This window comes from Canis aureus, chromosome Y, assembly GCF_053574225.1.
Source record: "Canis aureus isolate CA01 chromosome Y, VMU_Caureus_v.1.0, whole genome shotgun sequence".
NCBI lineage: Eukaryota > Metazoa > Chordata > Mammalia > Carnivora > Canidae > Canis > Canis aureus.
This window is the reverse complement of record NC_135650.1, coordinates 1,006,808-1,033,856: the sequence shown is the minus strand read 5'-3', so window position 1 is coordinate 1,033,856 and position 27,049 is coordinate 1,006,808. Positions and strand designations below refer to the sequence as shown.

General features: G+C 35.9%; 1 protein-coding gene across 5 annotated transcripts in view; it reads right to left on the bottom strand.

The window, feature by feature from the left end:
- Positions 1 to 27,049, bottom strand: part of LOC144309386 (cullin-4B-like) — a 107,375-nt gene that overhangs the window by 61,365 nt on the left and 18,961 nt on the right. For 3 of the 5 annotated variants that reach the window (XM_077890458.1, XM_077890461.1, XM_077890459.1), the window contains exons 4-14: positions 17,001 to 17,119; positions 16,690 to 16,744; positions 13,199 to 13,272; positions 12,340 to 12,502; positions 12,152 to 12,241; positions 10,949 to 11,031; positions 10,141 to 10,208; positions 8,437 to 8,555; positions 1,817 to 2,009; positions 921 to 1,025; positions 87 to 197 (exon numbers count right to left, since the gene is read on the bottom strand). In XM_077890458.1, the coding sequence (XP_077746584.1) occupies positions 87 to 197; positions 921 to 1,025; positions 1,817 to 2,009; positions 8,437 to 8,555; positions 10,141 to 10,208; positions 10,949 to 11,031; positions 12,152 to 12,241; positions 12,340 to 12,502; positions 13,199 to 13,272; positions 16,690 to 16,744; positions 17,001 to 17,119 (1,180 nt within the window). The remainder of the gene's footprint in view (positions 1 to 86; positions 198 to 920; positions 1,026 to 1,816; positions 2,010 to 8,436; positions 8,556 to 10,140; positions 10,209 to 10,948; positions 11,032 to 12,151; positions 12,242 to 12,339; positions 12,503 to 13,198; positions 13,273 to 16,689; positions 16,745 to 17,000; positions 17,120 to 27,049) is intronic. The other 2 variants (XM_077890460.1, XM_077890462.1) reach the window with 2 other exon arrangements.

The window sequence follows — 27,049 nt, the reverse complement described above, 5'->3', positions numbered from 1 at the left end:
AAATCATTGTTCTCCATGCAGATTCATGAAACACAGAATAAAAAAAAAAAGACTAAAATAAACAATATACATGTCAAGATACACACCTTGTTTCAGTTTGGACAGCATTGATTTTTCTGCATCAACTGAAGCACTCTTACCAAGTAAGAGACGTCTGGCTAAATCTTTTTTGTAGAAGGCTTCGAAAACATCTTTTCCTGTTTTAAGGAAAAGCACCTGAACGTTAGACTTGGAAAATGCAAATGATAATACCAGATACCAATGAAAGGACATACTATAGCCAATAATATTTGAAAATCATGTAAATATTAACAGCAAGTGAAACTAAACGGTCACATGTAATGTGATTATATTTATATAAAATATCTGAAAATACATACATCCACATCATGAACAGTCAAATTATTGGTTGCCAGAAACTGAAAGCAAGAAAGTAATGATGAATGACTGCTTAATTTGCAGGGAGTTAGTTTATGATTAAAAAGTTAAAAGCCAGGTAATTGTGATGGCTGTCCAACAATGTGAACATACTTACCATTACTAAATTGTAAACTGTTTTAACTTATCAGTTTTAGAACCATAAAAACTATTCAATTGCAATTTATGTTGGGATTTGCACATAATTCTTTAATTTCTTCTACAAGAGCTATTATTGTTTTAAACACTATTTTTAAAAGAATTTATTTATTTGAGAGAGAGAGTAGGCATGAGAGATACAGCCAGAAAACACAAGCAGGGGGAGCAACAGGCAGAGGCAGAGGGAGAACCAGGCTTCCCATTCCAGCAAGGAGTCCAATGCAGGGCTCCATCCCAGGATCCTAGGATCATGACTTGAGCTGAAGGCAGACACTTAACTGACTGAGCCACCCAGGCGCCCTGTTCCAAACTTTTAAATACACGTTTTAAACCAGTCTACTCACCATTAATGAACCTAAATAAAATTATTACTTTATCTAGTAATTCTTCAAGTTCTTCATCTGTAGCTTCTTTGTTACCTGCACGAAGTTTTGAATCCACATACTTTGCTAAAATGTAAAAAATAACTTTCTAAGTAATGCTACATTTTCAAATATATACTACAAACAAAAAAAAAATTTCCTTTCAAATAAATATTTTCCTCCAGAGCAAGGTGCATTTTCATAAAACAGAAAACCAATAATTGAGCTGATGGATAGAGAAATGGAAGGAAAATACGAGAAAAAAATATTTCTTCTAAGTGCTTTTATATTTCTATAACCTCAATGTCCAAATGTTATAGCCATTTCTTCATACGATATAGTCCCATGTCCCCAATCTATTTTTAAAAATCGCAAAAAATAACGTGTTATATAAAACAGATTATATCAATCCCCAAATCTTAAAGATTAAGTGATTTATTCATTTCAAAGAACAAGAGAATATCAATATGACATTTTGTTTCAACTTTCAGAAAGCATGTCAATAAAAAAATTACCTTAAAATATAAAATCATTAGGTTTCATGTAAGAAAAGCTTTCATTTATTTTATAAGAAATAAATAAGAACGAGAAAAAGAAGTAGGCCTATCTATAATTTTTTGTTTTATCTACTGATTAAAAAATGCTGAATTTAAAACAAGCTAAAGGAACAGAAGTTTCTAAAGTGCTAGGTTACTATTAATTAAACAAATGAACAATGCCTTGTGAAAACTAAACTTGAGAAAAATAGTTTATTATAATCACTGATAGTCAATCTTATAATTATGATGAATTAGGAGGTCAAACTGAACTCCCGTCACATATTTAAATGAAATGCAATAAAGAATAAAATACGTATTTCATAAAATTGAAAACCATACCTAGAAGCTGGGCGGGCTTGTTAGATCTTTTATTTATAAATGTTTCAAAAGCGTCTTTCATAGCAACAATAAACTTCTCATTCTTCAGAAAAGAAGTTGCAATAATAAAATCGATCTTATCTTTAAAATCCAGAAGCTCTTGCACCATTGTTTTATCTTTCACAGGATTAGTAACTATGCTGTTACCAAATTTCTGAAAAATACAATTACCTTACATTATGATGATAATTATTAAAAATAGCAAGTAAAACAACATAAATTTAACTTCAGTTACAAGACTGAGAATAGCAAATGTGCAGGATAGAAAATATGCAGAAAACATCAAAAGGAAAAGATACCACTAGATAAAGATAAGGTGCTCTAGAAATGAAGCCAAGAGAAATAAAGGTAAACTGATTATTTGAGTGGAGAACTATTTTGAAACATATTAGTAATGAAAGTCTATGGTGCCAAAACAATAAATTAAGTAAGGAGTATATTAGAGTCACAGGAATAAATAGAAGAAAATATCTGAAAAAGAAGAAAGCAATTGGGCTCAAAAGGGTTTATTTCATCTCTGTGCATTAAAGAAATGATTAAGCTACCAGAGCTTGTCAGCATCAGATTTTCAGAATTCTGGAATACAATGAGAAACCTACTAAAACCAAAGTGATGCTTACTGAAAAAAGTTGTGAAATAAGACAGTGTGCTATCATCTCCTCTTCAACTGCTTAAATGATCTTAAAAGCAGTGAGAGAAAAGCAACTCATCCTGTGCAAAAGATCTTCACTAATAATAAAGTCATTAAAAGCTATTTGAAGTCAAAAGGCGACAGAGTAACATGATTAAAATGCTGGGTGAAAAAACTGTCACCAAAAGCTCTATAGGCAGAAAAACCTGAATCCTTTAATAGTGAAGGAAAATTAAGAAATTGTGAGATAAGCAACTGCTGAGATAGTTCTTTGTTAACAGACCTGCCCTATGTACTAAAGGGCGGAGACAGTCCAAGACGGTGGGGGAATAGAGGACCTTAGTTTCTTCTGCTCCCAGGAATTCAGCTAGATAGCTATTACATCATTCTTAACACCTGTGAACTCAGAAGGAGATCTAAGAAAAGCATTGCTGCAAAAATAGTGAAGTGACCACTTTCTACAAGGTAAGAGGTGAAAAAAAGTGAATCTGAGGCGATATATTAAAAGATAACTGGGGGCAGCGGAGGAGCTTCGAGAAGCCAGCTGCTGGAAAGGGATATACAGGGGAGTGCAAAATTCCAAGAACCCTGCTGTGGGGAGACATTGTTGCCTGAAACGTGCTCAGGTGGCGAATGGGGACAGTGTCTTAGATGGGACACTGTGGTCTCAGGATCCCTGGGGTCACAGGAAGAACAGAGGTGCCTGAGTGTGGCAGAATCCCCAGGTGGAATTCACTGGAACAGGGAAGCTGCCTGCAGTCAGAAAACCTATGAGTGGGCTCAGTTCATTGTTGCCATGAACAGTGAACGAGGACCTGGTCCAGCAACCACTTTGAAAACTGGGGGCCAGCAAGCACCAGCACCCCAGGGCGACAACCATTGTCCCCCAAGAGGAGACCTGCTGGTGCACACCATTAAAGTCTGCAGTGTTTGGAGACTTGAAATGGGATCACGTGCCTGAGATAGAAGAGCTCGGTCACAGGGTGGGTGAGTAAGGAGTGTGGACAGAGATCAGGGAGACAGGAGTGACTGACTGATTTTCCCTGAGGGTGCTCTGAGGAGTGGAGGCTGGAGATGGGGAGGCCTCCATTTTCACTCTCATCCTCTAAAGCTGCGTGGAAAGCCCACAAGAAACAAAAGCCACCTACACCAATTCAGAACTGCTTACTTAGCCTGGCCCCCTAGCAAGGGTGGTCCAAATCTACTCAGAACTAACAGAGCCCTCCCAAGATTATCAGCAAGAACATCCAATCAAGACCAAGTTTACCAATCATTGAGAACTGCAAAACCCAGCACGATAGGAATATAGCATGTAGAATTCATGTTTCTTTTCCCCATAATTCTTCACTCTTTCAATTTTAATTTTTTTCTCTTTCCTTTTCAATTTCTTTACTTCAACACTCTTACATCTTTTTTAAAACTCTTATATTCTATCCTTTCATTGTATTTAATTTCATTTTTAGAAGTTTTTCTTTCTTTACTATTTTGGGATGTGTTTTCTAAGACACCAAAATATACACAGGATTCGGTGTATTGCTCTGTTCTGTTCACTTGTCTGATTATATTCTTTTTTTAAAAAACTTCCGTTAGATTTTGGGTCTCTTTCTAATTTGTTTATAGTGTTTAATTACATGAGGTCATTGTTGTCATTTTAGAATTCTGTTTCTGTTCATCTATTCTGCTCCAGACAAAATGACCAGGTGGAGAAACTCACCTCAAAAAAGAGAACAAGAGGCAGTACTGACTGTCAGGGACCTAAGTCAATATGGATGAAAGTAAGATGTCGGAACTGGAGTTCAGAATAACAATTATTAAGATACTAGCTAGGCTTGAAAAGGGCAGAGAAGACATTAGACAATCCTTTTCTGGAGAAAAATAAAACTACAATTTAATCAAGTCAAAATCAAAACGGCTATTAAAGAGATGTAATAAAAAATGGAGATTCTAACTGCTAGGAAAAAATGAGGCAGAAGTGAGAATAGTGATATAGAAGACAAAACAATGAATAATAAAGAAGCTGAGAAAAGAGCAACTACTGGATCAGGAAGGGTGAATTCAAAAGATAAGTGATAAAACAAAACAATATTAAAATAACTGGGACCCTCGAGAAAAAAGAGGGGAACAGAAGGTATGGGGAGCAAATTATAGCTGAGAACTTCTCTAATCTGGGAAAAGAAATAGACATCCAAGTGCAGGATTGTGAGATAAGCAACTGCTGAGATAGTTCTTTGCTAACAGACCTGCCCTATGTACTAAACTCCCCTTGACAAAATCAATTTTAAGAAAAGGTCAGCACCCCAACATGGAATAGCGAAGCTGGCAAATTTCAGAGACAGAGAAAATCCTGAAAGAAGCTCAAGATAAGACATTGATAACCTACAAGGGTAAACACAAAAGGCTAGCAATAGACCTCTCCACAACACCTGGCAGGCCAGAAAGGACAGGCATGAGATATACAGCATACTGAATGAGAAGAACATATAGCCAAGAATATTTATCCAGATAGGATGTCATTCAAAATAGAAGGAGAGAACATGGATGCAAAAATTCTCAACAAGATACTAGCCAATAGGATCCAACAGTACATTAGGAAAATTATTCACCATGACCAAGAATGATTTATCCCCGGGACACAAGGCTGGTTCAACACTCGTAAAACAATCAATGTGATTCATCATATCAGCAAGACTAAAACCAAGAACCATATGATCCTCTCATTAGATGCAGAGAAAGCATTTGACAAAATACAGCATCCATTCCTGATCAAAACTCTTCAGAGTGTAGGGATAGAGGGAACATTCCTCGACATCTTAAAAACCATCTACGAAAAGCCCACAGCAAATATCATTCTCAATGGGGGAAGCACTGGGAGCCTTTCCCCTAAGATCAGGAACAAGACAGGGACGTCCACTCTCACCACTGCTATTGAACATAGTACTGGAAGTCCTAGCCTCAGCAATCAGACAACAAAAAGACATTAAAGGCATTCAAATTGGTAAAGAAGAAGTCAAACTCTCCCTCTTCGCCGATGACATGATACTCTACATAGAAAACCCAAAAGCCTCCACCCCAAGATTGCTAGAACTCATACAGCAATTTGGTAGCATGGCAGGATACAAAATCAATGCCCAGAAATAATATGAGTTTGGAGTTTGAGTTTGGAGACAAACTCCAGATTGAAACTGAGAGGAGGAGGTTGAGAAGCATTTAAATCATGCTAATGGATATTGAAAGAAAAGCTAGTGTAGCGATCCTTATATCCCACAAATTAGATTGTCAACCAAAGACTGTAGTAAGAATGAGTAAAGGACACTATATCGGAATTAAAACATATATTAAAAACACATATAAAAAAGATCTAACAATTCTATATACTTACATCCTTAACATGGGAGAATGCAATTATATAACATAACAATAAGATAAAACACACTGATAATAATATAATGATAGTAGGGGACTTTAACACCCCTTTAACTGCAACAAACAGACGATAAAGCAGAAGATGAACAACAAAACAAGGAGCTTTTAGTGACACACTGGACCAGATGAAAATCACAGATACATTTACAGCATTTCACCCTAAAGTAACAATTCACTGGACCAGATGAAAATCACAGATACATTTACAGCATTTCACCCTAAAGTAACAATTCACCTGCACCCCGATGTTTCCAACAGCAATGTGGAACAGCCAAACTGTGGAACAGCCAAACTGTGGAAGGAACCTTGGTGTCCATCAAAAGATGAATGGATAAAGAAGATGTGGTTTATGTATACAATGGAATATTACTAAGCCATTAGAAGTTACAAATACCCACCATTTGCTTCAACGTGGTTGGACCTGGAGGGTAGTATGCTGAGTGAAATAAGTCAATCTGAGAAGGACAAACACTGTACGTTCTCATTCATTTGGGTAATATAAATAATAGTGAAAGGGAATAGAAGGGAAGGGAGAAAAAATGGGTAGGAAATATCAGAAAGGAAGACAGAACATAAAGACTCCTAACTCTGGGAATCGAGTAGGGGTGGTGGAAGGGGAAGATGGCGAGAGTTGGGGGTGAATGGGTGTTGGGCACTGAGGGGGGCACTTGACGGGATGAGCACTGGATGTTATTCTGTATGTTGAAAAATTGAACACCAATAAAAAGTAAATTTATTATTAAAAAAAAGAAAATGAAATTCAGAGCCAGAGGCATCACAATGCTTGATTTCAAGTTATACTACCAAAGCTGTGATCATCAAGACAGTGTGGCACGGGCACAAAAACAGACACATAGATCAATGGAACAGAATAGAGAACCCGGAAATAGGCTCTCAACATTATGGTCCACTAATTTTTAATAGAGCAGGAAAGAATACCCAATTTAATAGGACAGTATCTTCAATAAAGGGTGCTGGGAAAATTGGACAGCCATGGGCAGAAGAATGAAACTGCATCATTCTCTTACACCATACACAATGATAAACTCAGAATGGATGAAAGATCTAAATGTGATACAAGAATCCATCAAACTCCTAGAGGAGAACACAGGCAACACCCGTTTTGAACTTGACCACAGCAACTTCTTGCAGGATACATCTATGATACATCTATGAAGGCAAGGGAAACAAAGAAAAACAAACTATTGGGACTTCACCAGGATAAAAAGCTTCTGCACAGCAAAAGAAAACTAAAAGACAACCAAACTAAATGACATATCAGTTAAAAGGGCTAGTATCCAAGATCTATAAATAACAAACTAACCTCAACACCCAAGAAACAAACAATCCAATCATGAAAGGAGCAGAAGACATGAACAGACATTTCTCCATAGAAGACCTACATATGGCCAACAAGTGCATGAGGAAATGCTGCACATCACTGGCCAACAGGGAAATACAAATCAAAACCACAATGGGATACCATCTCACACCAGTGAGAATGATGACAACAAGACAGGAAACCACAATGCTGGGGAGGATGTGAGAAATGGGGACCCTCCTGTGTTGCTGGTTGGAATGCAAAGTCGTGCCACCCCTTTGGAAAACGGTGTGGCAGCTCCTCAAGAAGTTAAAAATGGAGCTACCGTATAACCCATGTCCAATTGCACTACTAGTTATTTACCCCAAAGATATAGATGCAATGAAATGCTGGGACAGCTACACCCCAATATTTACAGCAGCATTGTGCACAACAGGTAAATTGTCGAAGGAGTCATAATGTCCTTCGACAGATGAATGGATGAAAATGATGTGGTCTATGTATCTAACGGAATGTTACTCAACCAACAGAAGAGACAAATATCATTTGCTTTGACTTGGATGGAACTGGAGGGTATTATGCTGAATGAAGAGAGTCAACTGGAGAAGGACAATCATCATATGGTTTCACTCATAGGGCAATGTAAGAAATAGTGAAAGGGATTATCGGGGAAAGGAGAGAAAATGAGTGAGAAAATTTAGAGAGGGGACAAAACATGAGATTCCTAACTCTGGGAAACAAACAAAGGGTTGCAAAAGGGGAGGTAGGCAGGCGATTGTGTAACTGGGTGTTGGGCACTGAGGAGGGCACTTGAGGGCATAAGCACTGAGTATTATAGTATATGTTGTCAAATTGAATTTAAATAAAAAATAATAATTTATAAAAAAGAAAGCAGCCTTTCTGCTTCTCTGAGACAATTTAATTTAATTTAATTCAATAATAATTTGTTGTTATCAAACAAAAGACCTAAATTCAAATTTTATACCATAAATAATGTACCCGTCTTTCCCTTTCAAATGGAAATATTATTGGGGGATTTGGAATTTATGAACTGGGGAAAAAAGAGTTTTAAAAGAACGTTTAAAATATACTTTATGAATTTCAAGTTAACATATATCTTAAGGTAAAAAAGCACATTATTAAAGTGGGAAAATAAACCATTAATAATCTATATTATTTTTCAATGATATCTTCTTTAAATAATACCTTTATATAATCAATCCAATGTTGAAGAAGAACTTGAACTCCACACTCTACCCTACTAAACAGCTGGTAGAGTAGAGACAGATCCTCAACCCTGTTTTCATCAAGAAGATAGCTTAAGCCTGAATATTAGAAACATGAAGGCAAAATGAGCAATACAAATATCCTCCTCAAGATATACATTCAGTTAGGCATTATTTTGAGATTAAAATATTTACTTGATCAAAATAGTACAGTACTAAACTTTACAAATGAAAGTAATATCAGTAAGTTTTAAATTAAGCAGTAATTAGAGGATAATGCAAAAAATAATTTATGCCTCTGGACTACTTCTTTTTTCATTCTTCTAACTGTTGTCTTTATAAACCACTGCATATAGTAAACGAATTTGTAGGGCAGACATTACTAAAAAGAAAAAAATATGAATTTTAATTTATAATTTAAAAATGATATATATACTATATACTTTTTCCCCGTGATTTTGTCAAACTGCGTTTTTAAAACATTAGCACCTAATTCTATAAAATTGAGGATGCTTTTTAAAGTTGCTGGAGTTTATTCTAAGAGTTGGCAAATGTTATAAATCCTACTGGAAAAGAATAAGGAAGTCCTCCCATTTTGGTAATACAAAATTTAAGGAGCAAAACTGACGAGGATGTGGAGATCTAGCTGAGGTCAAAGCACAAGCTGACACCCCACAGAGGACCTGCCTGCCCCTCAGAGATGGGATGTGTCTGACATTCCTCAGGCACTCCTGGCTGCCGTAAAACTAAGGGAAGGAAGGAGCAAATAGTTAATTTTTAGAGATTACAGTCCTATAGACCAGAGTCTCCCTCCATTTACCAGAAGTCTTAGTGACTTAACAAGGAAAAAGCATTCTTATCAATAACCTAGCTTCCAGAAGGAAGCTCCCAACTGTTAATGCTTTACTAGAAGGAAAAACAACCTTACCTTGGCAACGGTAAGGTCTTTGATAGGTTCTCTTTAGCGTACGAAAATCCTTTTGAAATCTCCTTTTCCTATCTACCCCAAACACATAGTATATAGTCCCAAACACATAGTATATAGTCAGCCACCTCTCACAACCCTGGGGCAGCAGCTCTTTCTGCCCATGAGTCCTGTCCTAGTGCTTTAATAAAGCCACCATTTTTGCTCCAAAGATGTCACAAGAATTCTTTGTTGGTGATTGACTCCTTACCCCATCAAGCCTCACTTACATTCCAAAACTACATCAAACAGAAAAAAAGGTTCAGTATTTGTGTTCTTATTCTATGTTATATCTCTCTTGTCCAAAAAAATAGTTAAATTTTAGTTTACATGCACTCACTTTAATAAGGGCTTCTAAATAAGCATTCACCCTATATCAAATTTACTTGTTTTGCACCAAGAAGTAAACATTCAATACGTATATGTTAAGCAAATGTTAACCTTATGTGAAGAATGGGAAAATACCAGAAGTAAAGCAAAACATGTGCTCAAGAGCACTTATAATCTAAAATTTTAAAACATCAGGAAGATGTAACAGACTATTTTTAAGAACAGTCAAAAAAACTTTACCACATTACTGTTTTTGAGATATATGAATACCTTCATTTTATGTATCATTTTAAAGGAAGACATCACAAGAACACAGAAATTAAAATTATTTAAAAATTGAAAATTATTTTCCTTAATACTATTTAGCTAAACGTATCTATACTTGTTTACCTTTCTGAAGAACTGCTGATAAATGTTCACCTAGAAGTTGCTTTTCTACAATAGCAATCAGTAGCTTCCTGTTTTAAAAATAAAGTTTTACATCACTAAAAGATTCTCATACTGGAGTGATAAAACTGCTTTCCAGAATGCTAGTGCATATATTACTGTTATCAATCTTGATTTCTTGTTTCCCACTATAACTTATGCCATAAAATTGCTACTGATGGTCTTCAGGAAGACTGAATTTTATTCATAAACTTCTCCTGATTTAATTTTATTTTAAAAGATTTTATTCATTTATTCAGAGATACATGGAGATGTAGGCAGGGGGAGAAACAGGCTCCCCATAGGGAGCCCAACATGGGACTCGATTCCAGGACCTGAGCCAAAGGCTGACATTCAACCTCTGAGCCACTCAGGTTCCCCTGAACTTCTACTGATCTTAAAGATGAGTTATAATTATCATTACTTAATTGGAGAAAATTAAATAACAGCAGATGTCTATCTAACATAAAGACCATTCTTTCATCTATAATTCAAAAAGATCAACAACCTATTTTCCAAACTTAGATTTTTCACTTAGGCTCATGAAAAACTTGAAAAATAAACTTATGAAGAAATTTCTATTTGTCAGGAATTTTCATTACTTTGATACAAATGAAGAAAAGAGGGAGAGAAGAACTTAGCCTAAAAGGGAAATAAATTTATAATTTCATCATATCCCATGGTAATTATTGATGTGTTTAAATAGTTGCAATCTCAAAGTGTAAAAAATATATAATAATCCTATATGTAATTATACTATATATGTTCTTACTGTGTGTTAAGGCTTAGGTAGGCTCTAACTCTGTCTACTTCTTCTTCTAGGAGATTCTTGATATGGTAAAGACACTCAGGAATCTGAAAAGAATATTTTAAACTTATTATGTCTAAAAATTATAGGACTTAAAGCACAAAAGTTACAAACAAAACAAGCAAACAAACAAAAACATGTCTGTCCTAAATAAATTTAGTTTAAGACCCAGCTACATCCTCAGTTCATTTCCATATGGCCAGAATACCAAGAATTATAAAACTGAGTTTAATTTGTAACTGGAAACACTGTGGCTTGAAATTTTAATATAACTAAAACAAAACCATACAATACTGGAAGCAAAGGGCTGTCAGAAATGAAAAGAGAAACTGAAAATTCAACAACAGTTGGTGACTTCAAAAGCCAATGACATATATGTAAATCATATATAAGATAAATAATGGCTAAAATGCTAAGACAAAAACCAGCAAAGAAACAGAAGGGTTTAACAAAACTAAACAAGAACTAACAAACATTTGCAAAAAACCACTGAATAATACAATACATAGTCTTCTTAAGTGTATATGGAACATTCTATAAGACCCCATCAAACCACAAAACAAGAGAAAATAGCTTAAAAGAATGAAATCATACAAAATGTGCTCATTTATTATAATGTAGTGAAAATGGAGGGAAAAAGAAAATTTCAGAAATTCACAAATATGAGTAAATTAAACAAGACATTTCTTAAGAACAAAAGTAGGACATACTTTACCATGTGAAAATGAACCTAGAACATACCAAAATTTAAGGACTGTAGCTGACATATGCTGAGTGGGCTATCTATATTTGTAAATAGCTACATTGGAAAAAGAAAGATCTTAAAACAATAACCTAACTTTTTCTGTTGTTTTTAAACCTAGTTTTCTACATAAAGACTGTGGGAAAAGATCAAACTAAACCTGAAGCAAGTAAAGAAAGTAATTGTGTGGAATTTAATGAAACAGAAAGGAGAAAAACAATAGAAAAAGAAAAATCAGGAACACCAAAAACAAGTTCTTTGAAAGGACAACAAAATTGACAAACCTTTAGCAAATGCCCAAGAAGAGAAAAAAATTAAGTATTAGCAAGAAAAGTATGTCAAAATTTAAATAGGAATTATAAACATGGTTCTCCACCAAGTATTTAATGATCTGTTTTACAGATAAGGTTAGAGTCTTCAAATACCTCTTTTTTTTGCACCAGCTTCCTTCCCTCTGCTGCATAGAACCTGTTTGTTTCTTCTAGGAATTTATTCTCAAATGATACTTGGTAAATCTAAAATGGAATATATTTTTAAAACTCAGTTAAAACTGATATTTAGAATACCAGATTAAAAATTAGCTTCAAAGTAATGGAAGTTGAGCATTACTTACCTGCAAATCAGAAAGCATACTTAAAAGCCTTTGAATCAGACATCTATCAATCATCTCACCATTTCTTTCTTTTTCAATTAACAGAAGAATTCCATCTATGGTCCTACTCTGAACATTCTGATCACAAATTATATATGATTTAAATAATTCAAGGCCCATATCCCTGAAACAACAAAAAAAACCTATCTAAATATATTTTTAAAACTGTAAATTCTGTTTTTTTTGCCATTATACTTTAAGTAATAATGCATTATCCATAGTTCAATAAATTATACTTTGATGCCAAACTCTATCTACAGTTGGTTAAATTCTTCTACTTTGTTTTTTGATGGTCTGAAGTCAACTAAAATAAACGTAAGATTTCAGAATACACAAAGACAACTGGATGACATGCATAATTCCATAATTTTTAAAAAATAAATCAAAATTCAGGGTGACTCTAAAACTGTTACACTTGTAACAGTTGTTACACTTGTCTTTAGATTTTTTAGCCTTCATTAGCATAATTTGGTATTAATTTACAACTTTCCAGTGTTTCCATCAGAAATATGAAATATGATTCATTATCTAGAATTAACTTAGAAATAATATGTCTCCTAAACAATTATTAACACTGAGGAAAATTATAAATTATAATTTATAATTTTATAATAAATTATCACATAAACTATGCTACCATGTGCTTTAACATAATTTTAAACATTTCTAAGTTTCATGATACACATAGAGAAATACGGGTTATCAAAATTATTTTTGGAAGTTTATAAATTCATCTTATTATGTCTTCTTTCAGTTAGGAGATAAGAAAGTGATCATAAATCACACATAATAATTTTTCAAGTAATTATTGTATCCTTACCAAATGGAAGACAACATCGAAATTTGAAAAACGTAAGTTCTATCTAGGAACAGAAAGATGTTCCTAATCATGCTCTGTCAGAAATAAAACAAGGTAAAACATTATGTCTGAAAGATTCTGGGGTTAAACTATTATTCATCTAATAAAATCTTAATTCGTAAGAAAAGTACATTATTTATAAACATTGCTATCAATATTTAAATCAAACATAGGCAGCAACTTATTTATCCCAGAAAGATAACTTTTCAATTTTTCACCCTTTTTCCACATTGCTAGTTTTCAAATAGTAAAGATTAATGGAGATACATAAATAAAATTTATCCACGTAGATTATTCTCACTTTGTAAAAACTGCTAAAATATTAGTTATTAGTAAGAAGTACAGTTTGCTTAACAAATCTTTTAAAAAACTATAGAAGATTAGAAGACTAAGAGCTAGAGTTGTAAATAGTAAACAAAAAGAAATAAGATTTCTTATTAACTAAGAATTAACAAGAATATGCACTACGACAAAATCTATGTACAAATATAAAATCTTATGCTTTATATTTCAAGACAGAGTACCAAGGGAATTTTTTACTATGAATACATTGGTTATGTACAAATTAACTGCAATGTAAGCCTATACAAGAATAGCAGTTCTCAAACATTCTTATGTCAAGTACCCTCTATATTTTTAAAAATTATTGATGAAATCAAAGAATTTTCACTAGTGTGTTATCTAGTAATACTGCACTAGAAAATTCAAATGAGAAACTCTAAGTATTAGTTATATTAATTTCATAATAAAAACTTAATTTGTTAGGAAATGTTTTTATATTATTTTAAATTTATTTTTAAAACTATTTTATTTATTTATTTATTCATTCATTCATTCATGAGAGATAGAGAGAGAGAGAGAGAGACACAGGCAGAGGGAGAAGCAGGCTCCATGCAAGGAGCCTGATGTGGGACTCAATCCCAGGTCCCAGGATCACACCCTGGGCTGCAGGCAGTACTAAACCGCTGCGCCACCAGGGCTGCCCCTATTATTTTAAATCTAAAACAGTAATTGGTGAAAGTATGAGAATAAATTTAGGAGGTCTAATATAAAGCTTAGTGATCAAAATTAATCACCCATATACTTGAAAAATATTTGAAAGGTATTGAGAATAGATCCTTAAATGTTCTTACTACAAAAAACAAATAGTAATTATGTGAAGTGATGAAGGTATTAATTAGTTAATGCCACTCTGGTAATCATTTTGTACTATATAAATGTATCATATTATCACATCATACATCTTATACTTGCACAATGTTATGTCTCAATTATATCTCATAATTTTTTTAAAGAATTTATAATCTAAAAAAGAAGTAGAGCATTAATAATTTAAACACACCTTTAAAGTATAATACAAATTTGTTTATATAAACAGGAGAAACTAAAAGAGAAAAGAAAACCAGAGCGGTATAAAGAGATAACAGCACAGAAGTGATAACATGTGAATTATGTGTAAAGCAGTAGGAATTTTCTAGGAAGTATATTCCAAACTGACTGGTTAAATACTGCATGGAATAATTAACATACAAGTCATGCATGTTTCCCTTGACACACCATCCTTTAATCAGGATCAAAACCCACAAGATATCCTCAATATAGTTTTATAGACTTTTACTTTTGTGGCAAATTTACGGTCACTATAAATAATGTAATTACATTTATAAGATTTTAAAATGTGCTTGTACAACCTTAACATTGTCAATCATTGTATTCATGGATATTCTGTTTCTAGAAAATATGTGTTTTTGCTTTAACTTAAACCATTTACAGCACCTCTTTGTTGATTCCACTTGGAACTCTGCACAAAATATTTCGAATTGTTATAGGAAGAGTTAATTATGCTGTCCAGAGAAACTTGTCATGCGACAGTGCTGTGGGAGATTAAAGGACACTGATAGTTGCAAGGCTCACAGCCTTGATTTTGAGCCAAGATTCACAGCCAGTTTTTCAAATAAAGGTGAAAAATAGAAAGTTGTGATATGGTAGCCATGTATGACTAACGAGGACATGAGTTAGAACTGGAAATGAGTGAGAATGGATCTTAACTCCAAAAACAAAGAATTAAATCAACCAAATATGAAGGGCAATTCATTTAAACAATCAAAGTTCATATCGCCTTCCCTTTCAATTCCTGTAAAGTAAGCTACAGAAGAGGCATAGGTTAGCTCTTTCTTCTCTTAATGGAGGCAGCCACAGATTTTTCTTTCAGAGTGAGGGGACCCATGTTCAGTTCCTGTTCTGTTTCAGAGGCAGAGATGACCAAGGATATATATGTCAAAACTTATTGAACTGTATAGTCAAGTATCTGTGCCTTATTGTATATCACATTATACCCCCAAAGAGATGTTTTGTAAAAGAACCATAAAAAAAAAGTCAGTCACGAATGAAAAAGGAGAGATCACAACCAATATCAAGGAAATACAAATGATTTTAAAAACATTTTATGAGCAGCTATGTGCCAATAAACTAGGAAATCTAGAAGAAATAGACACATTTCTGGAAAATCACTAAGTACAGGAACAGGAAGAAATAGAAATCCTGAACAGGCCAATAACCAGGGAGGAAATGAGACAGTCATCAAAACCTTTTCATCTTTATGTACGAAACTGAGAAATACACTTTTCATTAGTGAAGATTTGAATTCACAGCATTGCTTCTACACATTAAATAAAAATTCAAAACTTAGGGGATCCCTGGGTGGCGCCGCAGTTTGGCGCCTGCCTTTGGCCCAGGGCACGATCCTGGAGACCCGGGATCGAATCCCACATCGGGCTCCCGGTGCATGGAGCCTGCTTCTCCCTCTGCCTATGTCTCTGCCTCTCTCTTTCTCTCTGGGACTATCATAAATAAATAAAAATTAAAAAAAAAAATTCAAAACTTATAGTAAGAGTATTAACACATTATATTATCTTATACTTACTTTATTATACCAAAATTGAAAAGCAGGCACAATTTGCATATTTTCATATTCAAATATACATGGAAACATTGATACATTTGAAAATGTCATTTTCAAATATCGTTGAGATATTTAAAATGCCTTTTTACCTTAGTATAATTCCCTTTGTTATAGCTCCAATGCCTTTATAGCACATCCCTTGTATATTCAAACTTCAAATGACAATTACTTATTTATAGTAGTATTTATTTAGTGAGACTAAATCTGGCATATATATTGTAACTCTTCTTTAATCCTAAATTTATGTTAAATATTATAGTTGTCTATATCTAAAATATAATATCTCTCTTAAAAAAAAAAACCTTCCTAAATTTATACACACCAATAAACTAAAACAAATCTTAAAGAACTAGACTTCTACCATAAAAGCATTTCCAAGTATGTTTTTAAATAGTGTGAGTTAACTATATTGTTTGATTTTCTTTTAGAGACCACTTAACACATTCCATAGTAGTTCTTTTAGCTAAAAAGTACAGTTTCTATATACTACCATTTGTCTAGCATGATCTTGCCAGCATTTATCCATTTTCTTTAGAAAAGGGCCAGTATCCAAAGAATACATGAGGTAATGTTAAGGAAAAGTTTATATTCTAAAACTAACAGAGATCTTGCAAATGCAAGATAAGACTACTAAAAGACAGCATTTGGTAAAACTGAATAATGCTAACCATTAAGTCCAAGCACCCCTCATTTTTAAACAGAACATAAAAATACAAAAACAATATTAACCCCATATGCCAAGTTAGTATTTTTACTCAGATATCAACATAGAAAATTGGACAGAAGATAAACAACTCAAAGGGGAAAAAAGGATACTCTCTGAGTTGATGAATTTCTGCTCTGATGTGCTGTTCACAAAGCTGCTTCAACTGCTTATATAAGTTTGCAGACAAATTGTAGGAGCAAAGGTTTTTAACACTCTGAAAAATTAAAAACATATATGCGTAAGTTGAAAATAACCAAGCTCACTTCTTCTGCATTTATTGATAATACTGACTAGTGATTATGAACTTATTTCTTATGAATTCATAAATGAATAGGAATAGTTTAACATATTAAGGACTATTAAATAATAAAAAACTATCTCAAAATTTATAATATCTGAAGAAAATGTTCTTAAAATTCTTCCATCCGAGTATATACAAGCCTGTTGTAAGCAGTAATTTTAAGTACCCATTCACCATAATTATTTTTTTTTTTAATTTTTATTTTATGATAGTCACAGAGAGAGAGAGAGAGAGAGGCAGAGACACAGGCAGAGGGAGAAGCAGGCTCCATGCACCGGGAGCCCGACACGGGACCTGATCCCGGGTCTCCAGGATCACGCCCTGGGCCAAAGGCAGGCGCTAAACCACTACGCCACCCAGGGATCCCCATAATTAACTTTTTAAAATTTAAAATAATTCCATGAAACTAGTTGTCTAAACAGTAAATTAATCTATATCTTACCTTTGGGAATGTTTAAAAGATAATAATCTTTGTTTAAAATTTAAAAATTAAGAAAGGAATTTAAAATAATGTGTACAATAACTACAACCATTTTTATTTTATTTTTATTAAGTGTGGCTTAAAATGCTTGCAATAAGCAATAAATAAACGATTTTTTTATATTATAATATCCCCACATCACAGGAGTGATGTGACCAAACACGGTATTAAAAAAAAATTTAAATAAAAAATTAGGTCAGCAAAACTGTAGAACCAATTTTTTTCAGAGCTCTGGGATTTCACCAAAACCCTTACAATTAAAGGAACATTTGATAAAGAAAAAATCTGCTACATTTCAGTAATAGCGCCTTTTGGTATTAACCCTTTTACCACGGTAAAAATCTAATCCAATATAGTTTACTGGTTATGGTGGGGAGTAAATACAGACCTTGTTCTCAAAGATCTATAAATATATTTGACTCTGGAATTTGCCCTTATGTTTTCTGGCTAGAGCTTAGCAACAGAGAACATCAACAGAAACATCAACTTGACAGTAACACAATGGCACTACATTCGTATCTTGCTACAATACTCTGTAAATGAATTAAATGATCCAATCGAAGATACGGGGTATAAGAATGGTTTTAAAAAAACAAGATCTCAATGCCAAATTTCAGGTTGTACTACAAAGCTGTGGTCATCAAGACAGTGTGGTACTGTCACAAAAATAGACACATAGATCAATGAAACAGAATAGAGAATCCAGAAGTGGACTCTCAACCTTATGGTCAACTAATATGCGATAAAGGAGGAAAGACTATCCACTGGAAGAAAGACAGTCTCGTCAATAAATGGTGCTGGGAAAATTGGACATCCACATGCAGAAGAATGAAACTAGACCACTCTCTTGTTCCATGCACAAGGATCAACTCAAAATGGATGAAAGAGCTAAATGTGAGACAAGATTCCATCAAAATCCTAGAGGAGAACACAGGCAACTCCCTTTTTGAACTTGGCCACAGTAACGTCTTGCAAGATACATCCACGAAGGCAAAAGAAACAGAACTATTGGGACTTTATCAAGGTAAGAAGCTTTTGCACAGCCAAGGATACAGTCAACAAAACTAAAAGACAACCTACAGAATGGGAGAAGATATTTGCAAATGACCTATCAGATAAAGGCCTAGTTTCCAAGATCTACAGAGAACTTATTAAACTTAATACCAAGTAAACAAACAATCCAATCATGAAATGGGCAAAAGACATGAACAGAAATCTCACAGAGGAAGACACAGACATGGCCAACACAAACGTGAGAAAATGCTCTGCATCACTTGCCATCAGGGAAATACAAATCAAAACCACAATGAGATACCACCTCACCAGTTAGAATGGGGCAAATTAACAAGGCAGGAAACCACAAATGTTGGAGAGGATGCGAAGAAAAGGGAACCCTCTTACACTATTGGTGGGAATGTGAAATGTTGCAGCCACTGGAAAACTTGTGGAGGTTCCTCAAAGAGTTAAAAATAGATCTGCCCTACCACCCAGCAATTGCACTGCTGGGGATTTACCCCAAAGATTCAGATGCAATGAAGCACCAGGACTCCTGCACCCCAATGTTTCTAGCGGCAATGTCCATAACAGCCAAACGGTGGAAGGAGCCTCGGTGTCCATCGAAAGTGAATGGATAAAGAAGATGTGGTTTATGTATACAATGGAGCATTACTCAGCCATTAGAAATGACAAATACCTACTATTTGCTTCAATGTGGATGGAACTGGAGGGTATTATGCTGACTGAAATAAGTCAATCAGAGAAGGACAAACATTATATGTTCTCATTCATTTGGGGAATATAAATAATAGTGAAAGGGAATAGAAGGGAAGGGAGAAGAAATGGGTAGGAAATATCAGAAAGGGAGACAGAACATGAAGACTCCTAACTCTGGGAAACGAACTAGGTGTGGTGGAAGAGGAGGAGGGCGGGGGGTGGGAGTGACTGGGTGACGGGCACTGAGATGGGCACTTGACGGGATGAGCACTAGGTATTATTCTGTATGTTGGCAAATTAAACACCAATAAAAATAAATTTATTATTAAAAAAATAATAAAATAATAAAAATAGAAATAAAAAAACAAGATCTCTAAGGACATCTGCAGATAGAAAGTGAGGGGATGGAGAACCACCTAGGATATGAATGGGACTTTAAAAGAAAGACATAGTAGCCATATTCATATCAGAGAAAGTAGATTTTTTAAAATTATTTTAAAGATTTTATTCATTCATGAGAGACACACACAAAGAGGTATAGACACAGGCAGAAGGAGAAGCAGACTCTCTGCAGGGCGCCTGATGTAGGACTCTGTCCCAGGACCCCAAATTCACAATCTGAGCCAAAGGCACATGCTCAATCACTGAGCCACCCAGGTTCCCAAACTAAATTTTAAAACAAAGACTGTAACAGGAGATGAAGATGGATATTTATCATAATTAGGAGGTCTATCCATTATTAAAAAAAAAACTGGAAAGAACTCAAAGACAAAAGCTAACGTTACACATAAAAGAGCTAGAAAAAAAACAGCAAATAGATCCTACACCCAGCATAAGAAGAGAGTTAATAAAGATTTGAGCAGAACTCAACAAAATCGAGACAAGAAGAACTGTGGAACAGATCAACAAATGCAGGGGTTGGTTCTTTGAAAGAAATAATAAGTGATAAACCATTAGCCAGCCTTATTAAAAAGAGAGAAGACTCAAATTAATAAAACATGAATGAGAAAGGAGAGTTCAAAAAAAAAGAAAGGAGAGATCACTACCAACACCAAGGAAATACAAATGATTTTAAAAACATATTATGAACAGCTATACACCAATAAATTAGGCAATCTAGAAGAAATGGACGCATTCCTAGAAAGCCACAAACTACCAAAACTGGAACAGGAAGAAATAGAAAACCTGAACAGGCCAATAACCAGGGAGGAAATTGAAGCAGTCATCAAAAACCTCCCAACACACAAAAGTCCAGGGTCAGATGGCTTCCCAGGGGAATTCTATCAAACGTTTAAGGAAGAAACCATACCTATTCTACTAAAGCTGTTTGGAAAGATAGAAAGAGATGGAGTACTTCCAAATGCGTTCTGTGAGGACAGAATTACCTTAATTCCAAAACCAGACAAAGACCCCACCAAAAAGGAGAATTACAGACCAATATCCCTGATGAATATGGATGCAAAAATTCTCAACAAGATACTAGACATTAGGATCCAACAATACATTAAGAAAACTATTCACCATGAACAAGTAGGATTTATTCTTGGGACACAAGGCTGGTTCAACACTCGTAAAACAATCAACGTGATTCATCCTATCAGCAAGAGAAAAAACAAGAACCATTTATTTATTTTTAAAGATTTTATTTATTTATTTATTTATGAGAGACAAACAGAGAGAGACCGCCAGAGACACACAGAAAGAGGGAGAAGCAGGCTCCCTGCAGGGAGCCGGTTGTGGGACTTGATCCCGGATCTCCAGGATCATGCCCTGGGCTGAGGGCAGTGTTAAACCGCTGAGCCACCCGGGCTGCCCTCTTGTGATTTTTATATCTGCACTCCTTACTCTAGTGATACCCCTTGCCACAATCAGGACATAGAGTTCTGGGGCAAGATATAGTAAGTAGCAGGCATGTTTGTACTTCCGGGATCATGTCCTACGTTTTGAGGGCGTTTTCTGCCTAAATGTCCTGGTTGACTACAGGAGAAACAAGTACTATTATTAGGCTTAAAAACCTTTGGATTAGAGGCAAGCCCGGTGGCCCAACGGCTTAGTGCCCCCTGCAGCCTGGGGTGTGATCCTGGAGACCCAGGATCCAGTCCCATGTTGGGCTCCCTGCATGGAGCCTGCTTCTCCCTCTGCCTGTGACTCTGCCTCTCTCTCTCTCTGTGAATAAAGTCTTTTAAAAAAACTTTGCATTAGTCATTTTTGCAAGAAACTGAAGCTCCTTTGTCCTTGAAGCGCTGTAGCAATAGCAATGCCTTGTAAATAAGATGGTGTGATCTCTGAGCATCCCTTAACATAATCATTATGTTAAAGAACATGTCTTTCTAACAGGTCTGATTAAAGTTTGACAGTTGACATTAGCATTCTCAAAGCCTAGTTGCTTTATAATTATTTGAGAAACCTCATCATTCGGAATATTCTTTTCAACTGCATCAATAAGCTTTGCTAAAAAGTCCCAGTATGCTTCTTCTGGATCTTGTTTGATATTCCTTAAGCCTGTAGTTTTAATTTCTCCAGCAGGTACGTGTCTCCAAGCGTCAACAGCGATGCTGGAACATTGGCTTAACACCTCTTTTGACAATTTAAATTGGTCACAAGCCTGTGACCATTCCTCCAACCCCATTATCATATTAAAAGTTATGGAGCCGCGCCCTGATTTTCTGTTATTACCAATTTATTGTTTAGCTAATTCCTCATATTCTGCTTTCCATAGGAGGTATACTCCCTCAGACAGACAGGACTTTGCAGTCTGATGCCAATCATAAGGAGTCATCCACATCGACTGGCTACTCTTTTGACTAGTTGCATAGTATATGGGGAAATAGGACCATAATCAGAAACCACCTTTTTAAGTTCCTTTAAAACCTTGTAAGGAAGGGGTTCCTACTGCGCCTCACCCCATTCATCATCAGAAGTCACAGCAAAAAAGTTAAATGTCAAGTCCGCATCTTTCAGAACATCCCACGTTGTTCCTTTGAAGCCAGTATTTTTAATTGGATCTAGGGATGTTTTACGTAATGAAGCCTTTCTCCTTGTGGTTTTTGAGGTTTTATGCAAATTAGCCACTGATTCATAGTCGGGTGCCCTGGCATTAGCTAAAAGGTCCCAATCATGTTCATGATACTTAGTTTAGTGGCTTCTTCCTCTAAAGTAGCCTCATCTTCAGGGGAAAGTTGGTCATCACCCCTATTCCATTCTCTTTCTCATCTTTTTTTTTTCTTTCTGGGTTTTCATCATCAGAATTTTCTTCCTTAAAGGAGAAAACCTGAGAAGTAGATTTATGCATGGGTGGAGTTTGCTCTGGGGGAGGGGAGAGGGAGTATTATGATGATTTAGTTTTCCTGTAAAGCCTGGGGAAGTAGGGAACAGATCTAACATATCTCTTAGAAGTCCCCACCATGAGAACCCCTCCACGGGTACATTTTCTGGCCCATGATTTGAGTAGAATAAATTCATTTCTTCCCCAATCTTGTTCCATGTTCTAACACCGAGACTACCGTCTCTAGGAAACCAAGGACATCAAAGTTCAACAAAGCCTAAAAATCTAGCTAACTGAGCATGAGTAATCTTAATACCTCATTTTTCTATCATGTGCTTAATACTCTCAGTAAAGAGCCATCTCTCTTTTGACTCTTTATGGCCTACAGCTTCTCGAAGTTCTTTCTATCTGCTCACTCTCACTCTGTATTCCTTCACAGAGGGGTCTGCAGCACCCAAGAGCAGAATCCTGTCCATGCCTGTAGAAGAGTGCTTACCTCCTCCAGCCCCACATTGGGTGCCACTTGCCAGAGTCCAGCTCCAGCTGGGGTGGGTCTCTCGAAGGACAGGCCAACGTCCCCAGAAAGAGGAGAGCGCGCACCCACACAGAGTCAGGGTGCATACATCTCCTCATGGTCATTTCAGAGGGGCTTTATTTATATCATTTTACATTGCCTTGTTTTCCCTAGGATCTGGTTCAGTAGATAATTACATTTTCCATTTTTTCACAAGAATCTTGGAGCATTCTAAAGATTAAGACACCGCTTTTCTCATAAGAACTATTGTTTTTTCTTTATTGATTTCCTGAGAAAGCAGTGATCGTGACACAAAGACAGAGGTGCTAGACAGAGCGTGACCTAATCTAGTGGAAAAACAAGTCTACGGTACTATGGTTACATGAAAGGGGTTTTGATATTCTGAAGGTTACATGCAGAAATGTTGAACTTTCTTTGGTCAGTTTACAATACCTACTACCTACCTACAACCTGTTTGATCCACATATGTGTTCCATTCATTAATTAACTGTCTTCTCTTTGTCTTAGTCAAAAGACACCGTGGAGGTTGGTCCAGGCCTCTTGATTTTTTCCCACAGACACACAGAACTAGATAAATCTTTTTTCCATGAATCTTAACCATTTTATTCATATTCGACACCTTCTCTTGTTTAGGTCTTTCTCCCATTTTGAGTTTATTTTTCTGTATGCTGCAGGAAATTGCTCCTGTGTCTGCATGTGGCTGTCCAATTTTCCCAGCGCTGTTTATTGAAGAGACTTCCTTTTTTTCCATTGGATAGGCTTTTCCGCTTTGCTGAGGATGAGTTGACCATAGGGTTGAGGGTCCATTTCTGGGTTCTCAGTTCTGATCTACTTATTTCATATGTCTGTTGTGGCAGCAACAACACGGATGCATGAGGGCACATGTGCGTGTGCATGTCTGTATGTTTAACAAACTATTTCTATGTATTTGAGAGAGTGTGTGTGTTCCAGGACAAGGAGGGGCACAGGGAGGAGAAACAGACTCCCCATTGAACAATGAGCTTGATCCCAGGAACTTGAGACCACGACCTGAGCCGAGGGCTGACGCTTAACAGAGTGAGCCACCCATGCACCCCAGTGACATACTGGTTTGGTCATGGAATGAACTTGGAAGTTTCCCATACTATTCCATTTCTGGGTTTTGGAATAGTTTGGAAAGAATGGGTATTAGCTTTTCTCTAAGTGTTCGGTAGAATTCCACTGAGGAGCCACCGGTTCCTGGCTTTGTTGTGAATTTTTTGATTACTGACCATTTCTTTGCTGCTTATTGGTTTGTTCTACTGTTCTGTTTCTTCCTGTTTCAAGTTAGGTGGTTGGGAAGACTCTAAGAATTTATCCGCTTCTTCTGGATTGTTGAACTTGTTGGCATGTAGTTTTCATGATGGTCTTCATATATTTCTTTTAACTTCTATGGTGTTGCTTGTATTTGTCCTCTTTGATTTGTGATCTTGTTTTTTTTGGATTCTTCCTCTACTTTTTTTTTTAAGTCTGCCTAGTGGCTTTTCAATATTATTGTTTTTTTTTTTTTCCAAAGAATCAGCTCCTGGTATTGTTGATCTGTTCTTCTGTGTTAGTTTCTTATATCTGCTCTCATCTTTATTATTTCTGTCCTTCTGCTGGCTCTAGGTTTTGCTTGTTATTCTATTTTCTAGCCCCTCTAGATGGAAGGTTAAGTTGCTCATTTGGAATTTCTCTTGCTTCATGAGGAAGACCCATATGGCTATATACTTCCCTCTTAGGACCACCTATGTTTCAACCCAAAGGTTTTGGATGTGATGATTTCCTTTTCTTTTGTTTCCCCCATAGTTGTCAATTTCTTTCTTGATTTCATGGTTAACTCATCTTTCTTCACTAGTGGGTTCTTTATCCTCCATGTATATGTGGTCTCTCCAATTCTTTTTCTTCTGATTGATTTTAAGGTTCATAGCATTTTGGTCTGAAGATGTGCATGGCCTGAGCTCAGTCTTCTTCGTAGCTGTTGAGGCCTGTTTTGGGTCCTAGTATGTGATCTATTCTGAGGACTGTTCTCCATGTGCACTCTAAAAGGATGTGTATTTTGCTGCTTTAGGATGAGATGCTCTGAAAATTCCTGCTTAAAACCATCCACTCCTTGGGGTCATTCAGCCATTCTCTCCTTGAAGATTTTCTATCTGTTAAGTTGCCGTTATGTGGGGTGTTAAAGTCGCCTGCTGTTATAATATTATTATCAGTAGTTTTTTTATGGTTGTTATTAACCAGTTTATTTATTTGGTTGATCATATGTGGTGTGCATATATACTTATGATTGTTAGATCCTTTAGTTGGATGGTCCTTTTTTTATTATTAGGTAGTGTCCTTCATTGTCTCTTGTTACAGTCTTTGTTTTAAAGCATATTTTGTCTGATACAAGTGTCGCTGCTCCATTTCCTTGAGAGAGGTTTCTCCATCCTCTCCCTTTAAATATGCAGGTATCTTCAGATCTGAAATCAGTCCCTTGTGGCAGCATAGATGGGTCTAAAATACTCTTATTCATTCCAATATTCTGTGTCTTTTGAGTGGACCACTTGGTCCACTGACATCCAGAGTAATTATTGATGGATGTGGGTTTAGTGCCTTTCTAATCCTTGTTTTGTCATTATGTCTGGAGATTTATCTTTCATGTTATCTGTAGTCTCTCCTCTCTAGTCTTTGTTGCTTTTGGTCTCTCCATTCCATCCAAAGAGTCCCTTACCAGATTTCTTGCAGAGCTGCTGAAGTGGTGACAAACTCCTTTAGTTTCTGTTTGTCTGGGAAACTCTTTATGTCTCCTATTCTGATTGACAGCCTTGCTGGATAGGACATTCTTGCCTGCAGCATTTTGCCATTCTGCACTTTGAATATCTCAAACCACTGCCTCCTGGTCTGCCAAGTTTCTGTGGACAGATCTACTGCTAGTCTGATGGGTCTTCCCTTATCAGTTAGGGAATTCTTTTCTTTTACAGCTTTTATCACTATATTTCACAAAATTAATCACAATTGGCTTGGTGCTGGCCTGCTTTTGTTCATTTTGATGGCAGTTCTCTGTGTGTATTGGATCTGGATGTCTGTTTCCTTTCCCATATTAGTGACGTGTTCAACTACGGTTTTCCCAAATAAATTTTTCTGCCTGCTCTTCTCTTCTTCAGGGACGCCTGTAATCTGGATGTTACTACATTTGATGGACTCGTTGAGTTCCCTAAATCTATTCTCTTGCTGCAGAATTCTTTCTCTATTTTGTTCAGTTTCATTATTCCCTGTGGAGTCTTTTGTGTGTGTGTGTGTGTGTGTGTGTGTGCATGTGTGTGTGTGCGTGTGTGTATTTCTTTCTTCTCTGGGTCTCCAATTTGTTCTTTTGCTTGCTGGGCATGCTGTTCATTGCATTGTCTGTTTGGATTCTTGTTTATTGCATTTTTCATTTCGGACCTTTTTTTTTTTTTTTTTAAACTCATGTCTCTGTGGTAAGGGTCTCCCTGATATCTTCTATTGCTCTCTGAAGGCCAGAGAATATTCTTAGGCTATTGTTTAATATTCTCCACCAGGCATATTACTCATAACTGTTTCAGGTAGCGCTGAGATCTTATCTGATTCTTTTGTTGTTTTTTTCCTCCTGAGAGTTATATCCTATGAAGAAGAGGTCATGTATTGTCCAGAGCCTTTTGGTCCAGGGAATGTCTGTGGCTTGTGCTCTGTGCACTCTGCTGCTGTGTTTTGGCTGCTCTGTCCTTCAGGCTGGTCATCTGCAAGGGGCTCTTTTTACTTGCAGTGGGCAGTGTTTGGTTCTTGGCCTGAAAGTGCTGAGTTTTAACAGGGTATGCTCCACTCTGAAGTGAGCTGGGGCTTGCTGTAAGTAGG